The sequence below is a fragment of the Lissotriton vulgaris genome, chromosome 2_1, assembly GCF_964263255.1.
Source record: "Lissotriton vulgaris chromosome 2_1, aLisVul1.2, whole genome shotgun sequence".
Lineage (NCBI taxonomy): Eukaryota > Metazoa > Chordata > Amphibia > Caudata > Salamandridae > Lissotriton > Lissotriton vulgaris.
Window position 1 is genome coordinate 2,101,744,299 of NC_141687.1, and position 19,413 is coordinate 2,101,763,711.

At 45.1% G+C, this 19,413-nt stretch overlaps 1 protein-coding gene across 3 annotated transcripts in view; it reads right to left on the bottom strand.

Annotated features, from left to right (window-relative positions):
- Nucleotides 1-19,413, bottom strand: part of NEDD4 (NEDD4 E3 ubiquitin protein ligase) — a 1,992,497-nt gene that overhangs the window by 480,031 nt on the left and 1,493,053 nt on the right. For all 3 annotated transcript variants that reach the window (XM_086958341.1, XM_086958342.1, XM_086958340.1), the window contains one exon: nt 10,791-10,912. In XM_086958341.1, coding sequence (XP_086814467.1) covers nt 10,791-10,912 — 122 coding nt within the window. The remainder of the gene's footprint in view (nt 1-10,790; nt 10,913-19,413) is intronic.

Genomic DNA, 19,413 nt, shown 5'->3' on the forward strand with positions numbered 1-19,413 from the left:
TCTGTTATTATGGTTACTGTGTATCTGGTACCCAATAGATACTGCCTCCATTCCTCCAGTACCTTCTTTATTGCAAGCAACTCTCTTTCTCTAATGGCATAATTGATTTCTGCTGGAGTGAGCTTATGAGAATAATAGGCTACAGGATGTAATTCTCCAGTCTCTGGGTGGGCTTGAGATAACACTCCTCCTACTACCACTTGGGATGCATCAACCTCTACTACAAAGGGGCTCTGTTAGTCGGGATGTCTAAGAACAGGGGCCATAGTAAAAGCTTTTTTCAAGGTCTGAAAAGACTGTTCAGCTTCGGAGGACCATACAAAAGGCGTATCTTTTCTCAAGAGTTTGGTGATGGTGTTACAATCTCTGAAAAATGCTCTATAAAACGCCTATAAAAATTGGCGAAGCCAAGGAACCTTTGTATCTCCTTAACGGAAGTGGGAGACGGCCATTGAAATACAGCCTGTATCTTATGCAGATCCATTTGCAGTCCCTGGGATGACAATATATACCCCAAAAAGGCAACTTTGGATCTGTGGAAAAAACATTTGTCCAATTTACAGAACAGGTAATTATCCTTTAGTTTCTGTAACACAGCTTGAACATGACCCTCATGTTCCTTCAATGTAGCTGAATAGATAAGGAGATCATCTATATAGGCGATGACTCATTTATCTAATAGTTCTTTCAGCACATCATTTATAAAATACTGGAACGCTGAAGGCGCATTACAGAGCCCAAACGGCATCACCAAATATTCAAACAATCCGAACTTGGTGCAAAACGCCGTTTTCCACTCATCTCCTTCTCTCACTCTCACAAGATGATACGCCCCTCTTAGATCAAGCTTGGTAAAATACTTAGCGGTCTTAACCTGATCCAGGAGAGAGGAGATGATTGGTAACGGATATCTGTTTTTGATGGTTACTGCATTAAGGGAACGATAATCTATGCAGCAACGCAAACCACCCTCACGTTTAGGGATAAAAAAGAGAGCTGATGAAGCGGGGGAGCTAGAGACTCTGATGAACCCATATCCAGCATTTTATCCAAATATTCCCTTAGATAAATGTTTTCTTTCTCTGTCAAAGCATAAACTCTGCTAGTCGGAATACGAGCCCCTGCTTGTAGGTCAATTCTACAGTCGTATACCCTATGAGGGGGTAGACTGGTGGCTTCCTTGGCATCAAAAATCGATGAATACATATGATAGACCTCTGGTAAACTCGCATCAGGTTGTTCTACCTCTTCTTCCGTCACAATAACTACTGACTCCTGATCAACTGGATCTATCAGGGGTTCACTGGCTGTAGTTTCTAATATTGTGGTAGGTGTACTGGACAGCGTAGAGGCAATGAGTTGTTTGTGTGTATGACAGGATACAGAATCGAATAATATCCGTTCTGTCTGCCAATCTATGGTTGGGTTATGGAGTCTTAACCATGGAAGTCCTAACACCACCGGGAATTGCGGGGATTGAATTATATCAAAGCTAAGAGATTCCCTATGGATGTCAGCTATGACAACTTCTAACGTCTCTGTGGTATGTGTTATGGGGCCAGATTTCAAAGAACTCCCATCAATGGTATATACCTCTTCCATGTTTTCCTTTTGTATGTAGGAAAAAGGATTCTCTTGTGCCCAATCACCATCCATAAAGTTACCGGAAGCTCCGGAATCAATCATTATTGCGACTTCTAATCGACGAGTACTGCTTTGCAACAAAGAAGGCACAAAAAAGTGACTCTGTGAATGCGATAAGGAGAAGACTATTGATCCTGAATTTCCCGATGCCTTAGTCTCTCTGGGCTTCGGGTTCTCTAGTTTACCGACTGTCTTTTTTGTTTAGGCTTAACGGGGCATTCCCTCAGGAAATGCCCAGCTTTGCCACAATACAAACATATTTTAAGCTTCTTTCTGCGTTGTTTTACTGCTTCACTAAGGGGTCCCTTAATACTCCCAATCTGCATAGGTTCTGTGGCTTCTACACTCCCTTTGGTTTCTGTTCTGCTGTCTTTGAAAGGTATCCTATTGAAATCACTCCTAGTCTTATCCTTCCTTCTTTCTCCTAAGCGATGATCCAGTTTTACTACTAGATCAATTAGCTCTGGACATGTATCTGGGGGCTCAACAACATGAGCTAATGCGTCTTAATTCATCACGCAGCCCCTTATAAAACAAGGCGCTGCGCTTCTCTCGAGGCCATTCAGCTTCTGCCACTAAACGGTGAAAAGTGGATATATATGTAGCTAGATCCTTAGAACCTTGTTTGAGTGTCAAAAGTTCAGTATCAGCTGCATGGGTGAATGTGTGTTTGTCAAATAATTTCCGCAATTCTCTCTTGAACGCGTTATAATCCAGAAGTAGGGGATCATCTCTCTCGATTAGGGGTATGGCCCAATTTGCCGCAGGGCCTCCTAAATATGAAAGGACAAAAGCCACCTTAGCTTGATCCGTAGGGAAACAAGTAGCTTTACACATAAAATGTAATTGGCACTGACTAATAAATGCCGCGCATTTGGCAGGGTCTCCATTGAATCTTTCTGGGGGAGCTAAGGGTATAGGGGGAGGTGGAGTGACCACTTGTATAACAGGAGTCTGTGAGCCTGAAGCACCCGTCCCACCATCTATGTCCATTCTATCTAATCTATCGGCCAAAGATTGGGTCTACCTCTGGAGATTACCCATCATGTTTGCCAGGTCGCCTAAAGTCACCTCCATGGTACTTGAGTGGCAAATAGATAAGGCTTCGCGTTCTGTGATGCTTGACACGAATGTTGCCTCAGAAGTACCAGGAAGGTGATGCTCTTTCCACTGCCTCCCCTAACTGGTTCACCAGCTGCCAGAATGATATCACTGAGCAAGGATAGTGATGCCCGTCAAGGCAACACAGGGAGACAAAACAAGGAAAGTGGGGGGAAAAAGAAAACACAGGTTTCTTCATACACCGGAGGAGTAACTGTTATTCCTGGGGAGCCACCAAATCTCTGAATACTGGAGTCCTATGTGAATACAAAGAACAATGGTTAGTGTAGTAAGTGCTAAGTGTAGTAGGAAAGATAAGGATTGTGAGAATGTTACCTACGGGGGTGAGATGAGATAACTGGCAACATGTACTTAGGGTTGGAAGATATGGTAGCCAGGAATGGTAGTCTCTGTATCCTGTAATATATTGTAAAGTGAGTGTCCTTATCTCTGTGCTGCACAGGTAAATGAGGAGAATATAACTTTCTGCCTACCTGTGTATGGGTTTAAAGAAAGTCTTAAAGACTGGAACTAGAATCAACACTCCTCTAGTTCCAGGTAAACTATAACGAGGCGCCGAGACTAGTATCAATGCTCCACTAGTCCCGGACAGTAACCAGGGAAGAACACCGTCTTCCAAATTCACCATAAATCCACCACGCACCGCGTGGAATTCATTACTCCAATTAAACTGCAAAAATAATCTTAGACAATCCCTTAGTAACTCAGGGAAATGCTGCCAAGGCTATATAAACAATGAGAAAAGGACTCGCGAGTGAAACTACACAATCGCACCTCACACTCTATGAAAAGGTGCGTACAACATTGATCTCAGTTCAATAGACAGTACTTGCCAGGAGACGACCCGACGCCTGCCGAAGTCCCGACGGATCCCGCTGCTCGCCACCACCGTGACCCGAAAACGAGCTACAAACGACCTCTGAACCGGAACGGAACGCAAAGCGTTCAATACAGGGAAGGGGGTGGTTAAATGTCGGGAATGATGTATCTGCGCATGCTCGGCCCTTCGCGCATGCGCATTGATTTTGCCAACCAACTGGAGGTGAGGATTGCCAACCACGTCCTCGCACGCAAGCACGACATTTTTATTCACATGTTGTAATTCTTGTGCTATGAGACACTTTCCAAATGCTGAAATCCAAAAGTATGATTGCATCAGTGTCTTTATCTAATATTCCACCAAATATTGACCAGCTGTGTTAATCTTATCCACCTCATTCATCTCAATAAAATAATAAGTGCTGTTGTTTTTATTCAAAGTTTTTCATTCTTGCACATATTTACATATTGTTAGTCATAAAGGACATCATGTTTTGGAAATGTATGTGTGTTATATTACAAATCATACATTTAAAAAAAAAATCAATGAACAGTTTTCGTGCGATATGTTGTGTCCCCATACATTTTGATATGTACGATTTCCTTCTCTCTTACATGCAGTTAATTTTAGCTCAAAGTGCTGAATGGAAAACATATGACTAGTCTTATTCTCTGTTGCCTTTTGGCGCGCTGTGCAAAGGAAAGCAGTCCCACTTGAGTTCAATGCACAGAGACCGGTTGAAAAGTTGCGTGATTGTTTTATCTCTCACAATTCCCCCTTCCAGAACCGATTTTTGTATAACTCATATTCAGCAAGGCAGCAGGTGGACTTTGTGCGTGGTTGAAAGGGTTGACAGGGCGTGCACCTGCTCTTTTTTTGCCGTAAATCACTGGGGCATAAGTCAATGTGTGCATTATTATATTCTTGTTTCAGGCACAAACCTAACCTTTCTTACACTCAGTTTTGCCAGTCACTGGCTTTTTAGACCAGATTAACAATTGCTTTATTAACCTTCATGCTTTCTCAAATTTGCTTGGAAATGCACCATTTGCCCACTACTTTTTCAAAAATTTCTCGGGGGGAGAACCCCCCCAAACCGCCATGGGTGGTTCGTGCTCGCTCGCTGCGCTCGCTTTACCGTGTCCCTGAAATTTTTTTCACAAAAAGGTGTGTCACCAACATGGAAACTTTGGAAAGCTGTGATGTATGGTATCAAACATAAATTATTTCCTCACACCATAAACGTTGTGGAAGATATGATTCCATGCACCGTAAAGCTCCTTTGGGTGACCCTTGGTGCTCCTGGTACCAGTCTTAAAGACCCAGACAGCAAGCCAGGGTTGTTGCAGGCCAAAGACACGTTTCTGCCCTCCTGCTGCTAAGCCAAGCTTGGGCAGAGGAAGGCAGAACAATAGGTATCCTGTCACAGGGAGGTGTGACCACCTCCCAGACAGTATTTAGTTGATTGGGGCAGGGTGGAAGCGCTTGCCGTTGCCACATAGTCTGCGTGGAGTGCACACTTGGTGCCCTCCATGCATAGTCCAGTTCAAACCAGTTCAGTTAGCCGTTGGCTCCTGCTCTTGCATGAAACTAGACAAAGGACAGGGGAGTATCCTCCCCCTTGTCCAGCCCCTCCTTTGTGAGGAACCCCTGAATCATCCCAACCCTTTCCTTAGGGTACTTAAGGGCCTACCTGTGGTGGGTCCCTGGATTCAGGGAAACAAAAAGTTCCAGCTCAGAGAGGTTAAAGTATGTCTAAATGTATAAGGCATACACAGTGTTTGTTAAAATACCCCTCACACACCAAAAGGGCCCTTGGTGTCATGCTTCATCATCGGGGTCTTCCCGCCCCGTTGTGGGACAGGGCGTGCTACGACTAGCGACTACGCTGGAGCACTCAATTAATGTAAGTGCTATGTGAGGTGTACTGGAGTGAGTGAAGTAGGGTCAGGGGTGAATGAAGAAGTGGTGTTAAAAAATACCTGCCTTATGGAAAAACAAATTTTATTTGGTCATTGGCTGGTATTGTTAAAAAAGTGGGTCGGAGAAATCATGCAGACAATGTGCTGATTTTCCTAGGGCCGTGGTTCCCAAACTGTGCGCCGCGGCGCCCTGGTGCGCCGTTATCAGGAGCCTGGGGCGCCGCGCACAATAAAGGAAGTGTGAAAGTCGCACTAAGCATGTGTCACTTTCTTTTGCCCCCCTGCCTCCGCGATGAATAGGCTGCCCTGCCCCTAATTAAGCACTTTGACTTGGGGCGTTCACCCATCACTGCAGGAGTGAATATCGGTCAGCACCTAGACTCCGGGGTCACACCATCACTGTGCTCGTGGGACAGGCAGCAGTTCCGGGACATTAACCAGCTCTTTACATCTCGGAGCCCTCCGATGAGTCAGCAGCACGGGCGCCTTGTGCAGGAGGCTTTGCGCCGCTTTTAAGGTAGCGTTGTTTAGTGTGGGGGTCAGAAGTGAGTTACCCGCACATATGGGTAGAGAAAGCCCCTGGTGCATGTTAAACATATCTCTTCCTTCTCGGTTTGCCCAGTGGCAGACATGCCAATCCTTCCGCTTCAGGCGGGAGACTACCGACTTTGAAGGAGAGTCTCCCGCCTCCAGACTTCTGCAAGCAAAACCCTGATTAGTTTCAGCTGACAGGGCTTGGTATTTATTGTGTAACGTGCAGGGGCTCTAGAAGGGGTGTTAACAAGGGAATTGTCTTTTAAAGATCTGTGAAGTACTGGGAGGGGGGGAGCGACTGTGTGTGTGCCTGGGAAGTTGTTTCAACCCGGGCAGCCACACGGGGAGGGTGGGGGTGTATGCAATGCCAGCAACCTGCAAGGCAAGTGCACAACCCTTGCATCACCCTCTCTGCCTGCCATTGCGCTCCCTGCTTCTAAAAGGTAAGAAAAAAAATAAATGCATTTACGTTTTCAATGTCCGATCCTGCAGCAGCCACTTCCAAAGCCCATACATGTCAGTTACCCGATTCAGGGCCCCACTCTCCCGATTTTTTCAATGAAATCTCCCACTTTGCTCTTCTGAAATGTTGGCATGGGCATGTATGCAGTGGCCCACTTTCCATCACATCGCCTCTCCATTGCTACCCTCTCATGAGCCAAGCCACCCACTCACCGACATAACCGTCCACCTACCACTTTTTTATTTTTTTCGACTTTTTCACTTCTGTGCCACTTCACCTGCTGCACGATTGACAACTGCAGTTTAGGGTGATTAATCCTGTCATAGCTACCCCCCCCCCCCCACCCAAACCTCATGAAAAGGCAGCCACTGCTCTTGTTATCTTAATACCCCACAACCGAGGGGTGGAAATTCTACAGACCTCTACAAAGTGCCCAGCACGTGGAGAGCCACTAAAGAGGAAATACCCCTGGATCACGGGCCAGATGTGCGGGTTTAAGGCAGGTTCCAGCACTCGCTGTATCACATGTATACTTAAAAAACGTGAACTTTCAAAACAAAATTGTATTTCGATTTGTTAATATGCACTAACATGTAACAATAACAGATCTAACAAAAACATTTACTATATTTAACTACACTATACTGCTAACAACTCCTTTTGCACTACCACCAATATCAAACACCAACAATCATCTAACAAAACACCTAAAGCACCAACACACAAACACACAAACACCACCAACTGTATAAGCATCAAAACCACCACTACCACCAACAAAACCACCTACCAGCACAAATACCATTACAAAAAATCAACACTTCTAACACTCCTTTCATATCCATCCTACTACTCTTCTACTCCTCTCTCCTTCCTCATGCCTCATACTGCTCTCCACACTTTCCTTCCTTGAAAAGCAGGCTAATCTCCTGCACGCTTTCTTCCTTTTCCCTCATACTGCTCTCCCCACTCCCCTTTCTTTTGCCTCATGCTACTCTACTCCTCAATATACTTCACTAACCCTCTAAGGCAGTTGTTCTCAAACTGTGCGCCGCAGCGCCCTGGTGCACTGTTATCAGGAGCCAGGGACCGGCGCACGATGTGGGAAAGATAGCGTCTGGCCGTGTGTATATTATGCGTCTTTTTGAGGCCCTACCAGTGCCTGAATGCAGGATTAACGTATTGCAGCTTATCCGGCGCAAGATATGCAAAGTACAGGGGAGTTACAAATGCCACCTGCTTAATGCAGGTACAATGGTTTGTGTTTTCACAGACGTAGCCCTTGCCAAGTGCTTTTGACTTTTAGACTTTAGGCCCCCTGTGCAGCGATGTCAGAATTGCAGAGCGCCAGAACACCAGAGTAATAGTGCGCTATAAAAACAAACATGATCACACGCACACTCATGCATGAATAAACACACAGGCTTCATTTGTAACAAGCGAAGCACCATTTTCTTTCTTTTCCCACCCGCCCACCGGTAAAAAAATGGTGGGGAGCCACAGCCAACTGCAAATTAGGTCAAGGGAGCCACGGGTTAAAAAAGTTTGGGAACCACTGTCCTAGGGTGTCAACATGTTTCGGAGCTGTGAAAGCTCCTTCGTCAGGACGGAGTAAGATCCCTCTGTCACTCACTATGTTGCTATCAATTAGTTGTGAAAAGAAATATATACATGTGAATTGCTAAAATACAATACCTATGTTGTATGATTTTATAAGGTTGTTTGAGAAGCTCTATCAGTATTTCTGAGTATAAGCTATAAATTAAAGGAGTCAATGCTCCATGAGCCTTCAGGTTTAAGAGGTTCAACAAATGAAACTGTTCTCTGTTAATGCAGTAGTGAGGTGCTCATGTCCTCTCTCATCATCCCGGGCTTCCGCAGTGGATTCGTCATGGGACAAGGTTTATTTCAGACACCACTTATTTTTCAACCATCTGGGCACTCTGGACATCGATCTGGGTATCAAGGCTGCAATTGGGAAGTCTCCTGATGCTCCTGATCTCCTACCCTGCTCGTCTGCTGCAACCACCATGCCTGTGCACCATACAGGAACCTTCCAAGGCCTGTGGGCATCCAAGACACTTCAAAGGACACCCTTGAAGTGAAGGAGTACCTTTCCTGCATCTGCAGGCACCGCAACTAAACTGACCCGTGTGCTGATCCTGAGCTTCCAAGGACTCCGAAAGGCTCAGCAACACAGGTAGTGGTTTTTCACATCCGTTGAGGCCTGACCTACCCTCTCACCAAGTTTGAGGCCAGTATCCCTTATCGGAGCCGCAGGAACAAAACCCCTGTGCACTGCATCGACTTGCAGTTGCACAGGCTTGTTGACTGCCTACCACCAAGAGCTTCGGGCTCCAAGTAGCCCAAACCTCAAGCATCTTCAGTGAGCAAGATATTCGTCCTCAGCACAACACTTGCTTCGTGGGCCTGGTTCTTTGGTGGGCTGCTCAAGGTCCTCTCGCGACTCTAGTGCCTCTGGCCTGTGGGTCCTCTGGAGGATCATCTTTGTATTCTTTGCACTCCTCTGATTGCTCCGGGTCTGTTCTGACTCCCCTGCTTGTGGTGAGTGACCTGGACCTTGCCAGTCCAGACACTGCACTTTCTTTGCTTTCCCTGTTGTTTGCAGCTGCCAAGGCTTGTTGGTGCTCCTGACAGACACCGACCCCCTCAACTCTCGACATCAGGCGTGGGACATCGCGTGAATGGCTCCTGGTCTTCCACAGCAATGCCTGGTCCTCACAGCTGCAGCTCCAAGGTCACAGTCAACCCCCTCCAGAAGCCGACGGTGGGCCTTTGTCTTCCGTGCCTCCTGGTCACTTCCAAGTAGCAAAGACTCTGTGCGCTCTGCTTTTAGGTACTTCTCGACTTGAATCTACCTTTGGGGTCCACCGAACACTTTCTCCTTCTCCAGCAGCGGCATCTTCCCGAAGTCCTCCACTGGGTTCGACTGCAGTTTCCGACGCCACTTCACACCTATGCACCAGACCCCCCTGGGGCAGGTACCCTGGTTCCTAAGGTATCCACGTATGGGGTGGCTCTCCAATCTTCTGTCTTCCAAAGGGTTTCTTCAGGGTCCACTGGGAAGGGTCCTTCTTTAAAATTGCAACCGTGACTTATCTATTGACTTGCACTGATCTCACGGCCGTGTTCCCACTCTAAACCCGGCCTCCGTGGGGCTCCTGGTTACTTGGGTCCCCGGCACTTCGACGTCTTCTGGTAATAGTCTTGACTCGAGTCGTGACTCGCATTTCACTATTTTAGTATATGGTTTGGTCCCCCCCCCGGTGCTACTTACCTATTTCTATTGAAAAGTATTGTTTGCATTGTGTGAACCTCCGGCTAGGAGATAACTGTATGTGTTAGTGAGTGTTATATAATAAATACATATTTTTATAAATACACTGTGTGGTTCTTTTTCACTTAATCTATATCAATAAGATTATGTTCTGGTAAAACAATCTGCTTTACGCTCCTTCTAGACTAAGCCTGAAGGCTGCTCTCCACAGCTACCACTTAGAGAGCTTTCTAAGGTTGTCTAAGACCACTATAATCACCATAAGGGTAGTGTGGAGTGGTGCAGGGTGCCCACCTACATAAGTGTACACCATATACCAAACCATCTTCTCCCACTCTGGAACCCTCTGGTGGACCTTTTTCATTCTAGTGTCTAAATCATTATAAAAATATAGTCTCTTCCAAACTAAAGCAAGAATATGATCGCAGAGCCAGAATCATAAATCAGAATTGCCTGGCTAACAGAAGAGGAGCCTGCCAAGCATCTTTCTCTTTTTACTAGAAAAGATCACTGAATAGAGCACCACGGCCATAAAGTGAGGCCACTTTGCTAAATGACTTTCAGAGGGAGGGGGTGCCATCCCAATGGGCTAAACAAGGGATGGGTGGTGACAAGGGACCCAGCTGTGAGCAATGAGTGGTTCTAGTTCCCAAATCATCAGATGAAACTAGCTCCATGAAGATGGCTAGTGATGATTTCGGGCCATAGTGACCTTGACGTGCACACCCATACTTTTGGTGCTAAGGAGCTTTGGAAGGGACAACAGATTAGTATGCCTACCAGGACCCGATTAGGCCTGAGTGATCTATTCAGTACTTTGTGCGGGATGAGGTAACAAGTGTTACACAAGGGGTGTTCCATTATGTACATTTGTACACATGCCATCGAAAGTACATTTTTGTAATTATTTGTGAAAATAACTCTTAGTCTGTTCATTCACCAAAATTCTTTGTAAGTACAGCCCTAAGAACAATAATTACCACCTACCATCCAACAATTTTCCATGGTAAACTGCCATCCCAGCAACACGACCAATGAATTTGAAATAAGAAAGATGGTCTTCATTGCAAAGTCCAGAGTTGGGATTGATTTGCAAAGTATAGTTATCTCTAAGGATAAAAAAATAAATTAGTTGTGTGCTAAATATTCGAAACATTGGCCATTAGATAAACAGAAAAAATACTGACACAAATATTCTCATATGATGCGGAATGTTTTTTTTCTACCAAACGAAGTAATAGCTAACTGTTGAACAAGTTACTTACCTTTGGAAAAGTCGGTTCGGTTCAAAATCTTTATTCGATTCATACAACGAATCATAAAAGTACAAAGTTAAAAACATAGTACACAATTAAAATGAACCACTATAATTATACATTTAGAAAAGGGGATAAAAAATTATTTTTAAATAACCATTTGCCATTTGTCAGAACATAGAAAACAATTGATAGTGGGACCCACATTTGTCCCCCAATATGTTAGCAAGTAATTATACACACAATGATAATTGTAAATTGGGAGGCCATCATACAGCATATATACAAATTCTCATGGCAGAATACAGGTCTATGGCTAAGTTATCCATAGCGTTTCCTAATCTGAAATGATACTCTTATGAAGTTTAACATGGCACAACAAACTTCAACAGAAGATAGCGATAACAGATAGTCATAACCTTCTTTATAAGTACATGGTTGCCGCCCCTTCAGGATGGGTTTAATGAATCTAATCCTTGGCTCCTGATAAAGAGAACAGAAGAGGACAAGATGTATGGTACTTTGGTTAACTCTGTTATTGCAAGGACAAGGGGGCAGCCTCTCACACCATCCTCCTTCTTTGGGAAAGGCATACAAAAAATGAAGGATATCTAGCCTAAACCTTGTGAGATAGAACCGCCATTGCGTATTAGTTGTAAAAGTTAAATAAAACTGATGCTGAGGCTTGACATAAACAGTTACTTCACCCAGACATGGTGTGTTTAAAGATTTCCAATAACTTGCTTTTATTTGGGCTTTTATGTTCCCCTGAATTTTTTTAGGGTTATCATAAAGGTGACCCAAACCTATCTTGTGAAACATATTGCTGACATATGACAACCAAGGGATCTGCTTTGCATTATCTAGGGTCATACAGTCTTGAAGGATTTCTTTTGTGAGCTGCAGCTCTTCGGATAACCATATTTTGCCCCACAATAATAGGGTCGACAGACGAACAATATCAGTCACATTGGTCATTCCCATTTCAATGTGGCAGAAACTATTTGACGAGCTGGATGGGATCGATAAAACCCGCTTTAGGAATTTATTTTCCATCACCTGTATTACAGCGGGGTTTTCAGTCCCCCATACCCCCGCCCCATAAGTGGCCACAGATAAACATTTTGATATATAGAGGGTTTTGAGGTGCGCAACGGGTTTTTGGCCCAGCTTACTACAAAAACGGAAAAGGCCCTCTATGGACCGACTTGCACTCTGAACTCGTGCCTTCATGAAAGGGGCCCAACTTAGTTTATTATTGAACAGATTTCCGAGGTAATTAAAATTGTCCACCTTTTCAATGGTAAGGTTATTCACTACAAATTTCCTGGTTTTCGACCCTTTTGGACCACAACCCATTACAAAGGACTTTGTAAAATTAACCTTCAGGTCAAGGTCCATCATAAATGTATTAAAAGCGTCTAAACACACCTGCATACTATTTCCTGTGAGCGTCATTAATACAGTGTCATCTGCATAAGAAAGCATAGGAATGCTCTTACCATTTACCTTCGGGAAATCGCAACAGTGGTCCAGCAAATACTTTTCTAATCCGTTTGTGTATACTAAAAACAAGAAAGGTGCCAAAATACATCCTTGGTGCACCCCCTCAGTTGATGGAATCGAATTTGTCATTTCACCTCCAGGTCCAAACCCTATGGACACGGTTGTGGCTGCGTGCAGTCTACGAAGTAGAGTGACCAGGGGTTCCTCAAAACCCATGTCATTCATCATCTGCCATAGCTTGCTTCTGCAGACAGTATCAAAGGCGCTTGACAAGTCCATGAAGGCAAGGTGTATTGTAGACTTCCTTGCCTTCATGTACTTGCCAATGATTAATGCCGAGTTCAGACACTGCTCAACCGTGCCCTTTCCCCTCCTGAAACCGTACTGGGAGTTCACAATTAGGCCAACAGAATCTGCCCATGAATCAAGTCTGGCCAAAACGACCCTTCCCAATATTTTACACGATGCATCTATTAGAGATATAGGGCGATAGCATCGAGGATCACACCTATCACCCTTCTTAAAGATTGGCACCACCACTGCCTCCCTCCAAGACACAGGGATGCGACCAACAACAGCAGCCTTAAACACATTTAGCAACAGAGGAGCCCATACCTCAATGTTGTGTTTAAAAAAGTCCAAAGGTACAGCATCAGGGCCTGGGGCTTTTAATAATATGCCTTTCCTTAAAGCCTCCTCAACCTCTTCCAATGTGAGCGAAGAGCTAAGGGCCAAAGCTGTGGATGAAATCACCAATTCCCCTGAATTATCCACTATTTCCGCAGTTAGTAGAGCCTTTGGATTAAAAATGTTACCAAAATGGGATTCCATTGATTCACTAGTGACCTGCATCACTATGGTTTCCTTGGCATCACTCTTAAACAAGGGACGGTTTAATACCTCCCAGAAGAGCCTACTATCATTCAACTCAGAGGCCTTCTCTAGATCATCCCAGGCACGGTTTTTTAAATCCTGCTTCCTCTTTACAATAGCCTCTTTATAGGCCCTTCTACTTGTTCTTATCAGTTCTCTGTTCCTTGGTTTTTGTTGTAGGGCCATTCTTAGGGATTTATGTGAGGCGGAGCACACAGAATCGAACCATCTAAAACCTTTTAGAGTTTCTCTCCCCGCTGGTTTTTTAAGGTGCTCAGCCACATGCCCACATAGTTTTTCGAAACTCTCAATAACCTTTTCAGGATCAGATGCTGGGAGTAGACACGATTCAATTTCAGTTTTACAGGTATTATAGATCTCTGCCTCTAGGCCAACGGCATCTATTTTCCCCCACTTCAAAGTGACGCCCTGATTCTTGTTATATTTTATGGGGTGTTCCCAATCCGGCAATTTTCTACTTGCAGGGATGCACAAAAACAGCATTAAAGGATTATGGTCACTTGCAGCGTTTGCTACTACCTCAAGCCTATTAACATATTGGAGAAAACCGCTAGACACAAATACAAAATCAATAGTGCTCGTCACTCCTCTTGTTCCCTGGAAGGTTGGTATTGGTAATGAAGTTGGGGCAGCCCAGGGTTCGACCATACATAAGTCATTTAAAACGATGATGTTATTTAAGGCGTCCCCATGGGGCGTGTGCTTAAAATGCATTAAAGGCTGTTTGTTTAGATCCTCCAAACCACACACATTTGAACCACCAAATCTACACATTGAACAATTAAAATCACCAACCCAGATAACAAACAGTAGTGGTCGTTCACTACGCGCCTTACAAATTGCTTCCTTCAAACTCTGAATTATCGATATATCATTCCCATCAAAAACATTGTGGTACCAATTGATCAACAACAAAGGCTCAGGGAACAGGTTTTCCAACAAGAGCAACTGGTACCAGGGAGTATCTACTATCTTGGAGGTTGTCAAATTCTGCAATTTAATAGATAGTGCTGTCATTATTCCACCCCTAGCCCTCCCAGCTGCTGATGGAACCGCCAAAACATTGAATGATTGAAAACCCTCAATATCCCAATCCATCCGGCTCCATGTCTCCTGTAGGCACAGAATATCCTGGCCACCCACAAAATCCAGCCAGGCTTCGTCCTCCAGTCTACTCGCAAGACCTGTGATATTCCACGAGATTAAGCATAGTCTGGGTTCCCCTAGATTATTCCCCACATGTTCTGTTGGAGTTACCCAGTCTTGCCCAGGAGAAGATGATTTGATCTCACATCCTGGGTTACCATTATCCTCGATGTTCGGAGGGCTAGTAAAATGAGCATCGCGGTCAGGGACAACTACCAATGGATTATCCTTCTGCGTTTCCCCCATATTTCTCCCCGTTGCCAGATGTGCCGCAAATAAAACATTTTCCTTATGCCTGGCTGGTGGTCAGTCTAAACCCTCCATTCCCACTAATGGGTCAAAACGGTTTCTCAGGGGAATATTATTCCGCATCCACCCTAAGTATTCCTCTCCCTGGAATCTTATTCTTGGTTGAGTATAGGGTACTTGCATTGAATTGCTAATGCGTGGCGGCCTCATAAGGCATTCATCACCCTGGTACCACATACCAGGATGATTTCGGGGAGGTCGAGGAACAGCATTACTCTGTGTCTAACCAAAATGGCTGTTACCTTGAACTCTCGACTCAGGGTGACAGAAGTTAGGGGGAGCATGATACAAATTTGGGTAAAAGTATTCTAGGCCTATACATTGGATATCTCCCATTCTGGCAAACCTTGCTTTAGTACAAATCATATCTTTAACCCAATTATCCCTAAAATTAATAAGAATACAATCTCCCTCTAGGTCCTTCTTACTTGGCCCCACCCAGGGCACCCTTCGTACACTTAGTATTTTTGTAGCAGTAGCCGGTGGAAGTGGCCTATTATTATTAAGCCAAAATTTTACCTTGTTTAATAGCTCCTTGCTTGATTCATATTTATTTGTTGCAACTACCGGAACACCTGTCAGGATTACCATATAAGGGGCCGAGTCAGGGGGTATATTGACACAAATTGGTTTACTTAGGGGGGCTATGTTACTAGGGGCTGGTGGTCTGCTCAATGGAGTTGGATTACCTCCAGGTGCGACCGCTGGAACGGACACAGTTGAGCTGGATGTTGATGCTATAGCTGTAACAGTCTTTGGCTGAGAGCCCACAATAGTCGCCAACGTAGGTTTGGTCGACGCTGCTTGTGCGGGGGTTCCCTGGGAAGCCATAGATACAGTAGGTTGGGTTTGTGTGATTTGATTTAGATTTTTCTTTGTTGTATTACGATTTCCCAAGGGCTCAGGGGGTTTACTATTTTCAGCCAGAGTCTCCAACGAGTGTGTGTTAACTGATATTAGATGCTCTAGTTGATCCAATTTTAGGTTGATAATTTGTGTTCTTTCTATGAGGGGAGTCAAGAGGCTTTTTACCAGCTTCTCTATATTTACCAAGAGCTCCTCATTTTTGTTATTTTGACAACAATGAATCCACTGTCCAAACTCCCCAGACGAAGTTCCCCTTTGTTTGGGTGGTTTAGCGAAGACTCTTGAAGCTGATGTTTTTGCCAATTTAATTCTACTTCCCTTAGTATGACCCCCCCTCTCTTACGTTTGCCAGGTTTATTAGCTACTGGATCAGGGTCCTGAACATAGGTTTGTGAGGGGACCGACCCTGATACTGATGCGGCCAAATTACAGTGCTGGGTACTCCAATGGTATTCGTGGGAACATGATCTCCTAGTAGACAATCAACTACGCCATCCACAGATATTGATTGGGAGTCTGGGATTACTACTAGGTTAGGGCTGGCTTCCAGGTCAGAGATTATACTCTTTTCAGGGATGGTTGCAGAGCCAATCTTTCCCAGGGAAGAGCGTTTCCCCGTAACTAGGTCTAAAGACAGATGCCTTTCTGTAAGGGCAATTTCTTTGTCCAGTATCCCGTGGCCCGTATAATAAAGTCATCTAAAGTTCCTTTGGCTGTACCACTACTTGACCTTACTGTTACCTGCCTATTCTTCCCTGATCGTAAGGACATCATGTGGGGTTACAGTATATATACAATTTTCAAATTAAAGCAGTTAAGACACATCCAAAACACTAAACCTTAGCGAAGCAAGTGGATAGAATACCTGACGAGACTGATAACTAAAATAACATACTCTGGGTCCTTGAGTCCAACACGAAAGAGAAAAGGCCCGGCCCGTCCTTATACGCCCTAGGACGGCCTTAGACGGCCCGCCCTTTGCCCGGGCTTCGCCCCGGGCGCTCCCGTGCAGCGGGTCTATCCGTCACTTATTGGTGTTTAGGACGTAAGGGCGGGAGTGGGGCGGCGCTTGAAGGGAGAGCGGGCCAGGTGATGGTGATCGGCCGACCGGGGACTCCTGGGATCTGTAGTCCCGGTCTTCGCTCGCAGCCCAGCAGCAGCCCTGAACTCCCCAGCTAGCACTTGTCCTTGAAGCAACAGTTCCCCTCAGGCTTCAGGAGCGATGCGGGACCCGCGGAGCGGGTCCGGCGAGGTGTGGGCGTCCAAAGAATGAGAGGCTCCCACACGAGTATCCGAGGGCAAAGGTCCGTGGAGCAAACAGCAAACAGCAGACAGGTCCCCTTTGGTAAAGTCTTATCTGATAGAGACTATCTAACCGCAAATTCCTTACCTTAAAATGATCCCCAGTCATCAGACTGTATCCGGAAATGTTTTGTAGGCTGTACCCCCTCGAGTCGGTTGATCACGTCGTTAGCGTCGTACTCGACAGAAGTTAAGTCTGCGGCACCTGTATAGGCACCAACCCAGCGTCCATTAATTTTCCGAACTTTTCACGTCAGAAGTGCTGATCCACAAAGTACACTGCCCTGAAACTAGGGTCCTGAAAGGGGAAAACCCTGTTCCTAAAAATCAGTCCGCTGAGTGGGGAGGTTGGGTGGGTTGGTAATGAATTGGGGTGGGCGGAATTTGCGTAATCGCGTTACACAAATCTCTGCGAAACGGTAAAAAATCTCTGCAAACACGCGCATTTGCTTGTTCGCAATGCTTTTTTCCTGTTCGCAATTGTGGTTTGCGTGCTCGGGGGAAAGTATCTCGCGAACACGCATTTTGAGAACACGAACAAGCAAAAAATTATGCGAAGTCGGGGAACGCAGAATTTTGGACAGTTTTGCATTCTCCGCGGAACGCGAAATTACCCAAATTGCGTGAGCGGAACGGAATTTACCGCCCAGGCCTAGTAATGAATCTGCGGCTAGATAGAGTCTCTATCAGATAAGGCTTTACCGAAGGTAAGTAACGAGTAGTTTCTTACCTGTAACTCCAGTTCTGTTGTAGGGGTATCTCTGTCATAGTCATAATCTAGTGAATAGTCCCGCTCATGTGCGGGGACCCTGGAGCAATCAAAAATAATCTCTTAAGCTGTCTTTTTGTGCAGTCCTGCATAGACACTTAAGAGAGAATTTAAAGACAAATAATGCAGCCTATACCTGCTAGGCTACACTGTCCAGTACTTCAACTAGATATTCCACCATTACCATATTCAGCACAGCCTGCCAAGTTTCCTTCATAGAGAAACTTCCCCTTTTACCTAGAAAGCCTCTGGAATGATCGAGAGGAAGGGGTGGACAGACAAGCCCCATAGGCTGCCATTATATAGTTCAAAAAGGGATACCGTGCCTTTAAGAAAACTTTCTAGAACTCTCAGTATCCCAGAATGCACAGCAGGTCCCCTCCACTTTCAGTTCTTTTTGGAGGCGTATAAAGCTAGACCTGTAGCATTCAGTACATGAACATCTTCTCCACCGGGGAGGAGGGCGGGCACTTATGACTAAACAGAGATACCCCTACTACAGAACTGGAGTTACAGGTAAGAAACTACTCCTTCTTTAGTAGGGGATCTCTGTGTATAGTCAGAATCTAGTGAATAGAATGGCAAGCCCATCCCCAACACCAAAGCGGCGGTGGAGAAAAAGATAAACAACACCACTACTGTGCGAACAGATTTCACAGCGAAGCCTGCCCAACCTGAGCATCTGCCCTGGCATCAGAGTCCAGACAGTAATGCTTATCAAAGGTATGGAACGAATTCCAAGTGGCAGCCCTGCAGCTCTCTGCAATGGAAACATTACGGAGCAAAGCTGTCGTAGTCGCTTTGCCCCTGGTGGAATGAGCCTTAGGCTTACCCCCTAAGGTTTTGTTAGCCTTCTGGTAACATAACTGGATACAGGACACAATCCACCTGGAGATGGACTGTTTAGAGGTATCAAGACCAGTCCTGACTGACCCATAGTTGATAAACAATTGGTCTGACCTACGAATATCCTTGGTTTTATCCAAATAGAATTTCAACACCCTTCGGACATCCAGGGAATGAAGAGCTCTTTCCACTGGGGTGGAGGGATTCTGAAAAAACGTAGGCAAAGTTATAGTCTGATTAACATGGAAATCAGAAATAACACTAGGAAGAAATTTAGGGTGAGTACGCATCACAACCTTAGCAGCATGAAATACAGTATAAGGTTCCTGGCAACACAATGACTGAATTTCACTCACCCTGCGGGCCGATGTAATGGCCTCGAGGAACACCTCCTTCCAGGACAGGTGCTGTAGCGAAGCCATATGAATAGGTTCAAAAGGTTCCTTCATCAGTCTGGACAGCACCACATTCAATTCCCATGAAAGCGAAGGAAGACTAACAGGAGGAAACACTTTCTTCAAGCCTTCCTAAAAATCCTTTATCACCAGAATCTGGAAAAAGGAAGTCTGATTATTGAGATTTCCTGTAGGCAGTCAGAGCAGCTAGATGGACCTTAATGGATTGAAAATTAAGGCCCGACTGCGCCAAATGCAAAAGGTATCGAAGGATGACATCTTCCTTACAAGTCGTCGGATCATAGTTCTTGGACTTGCAC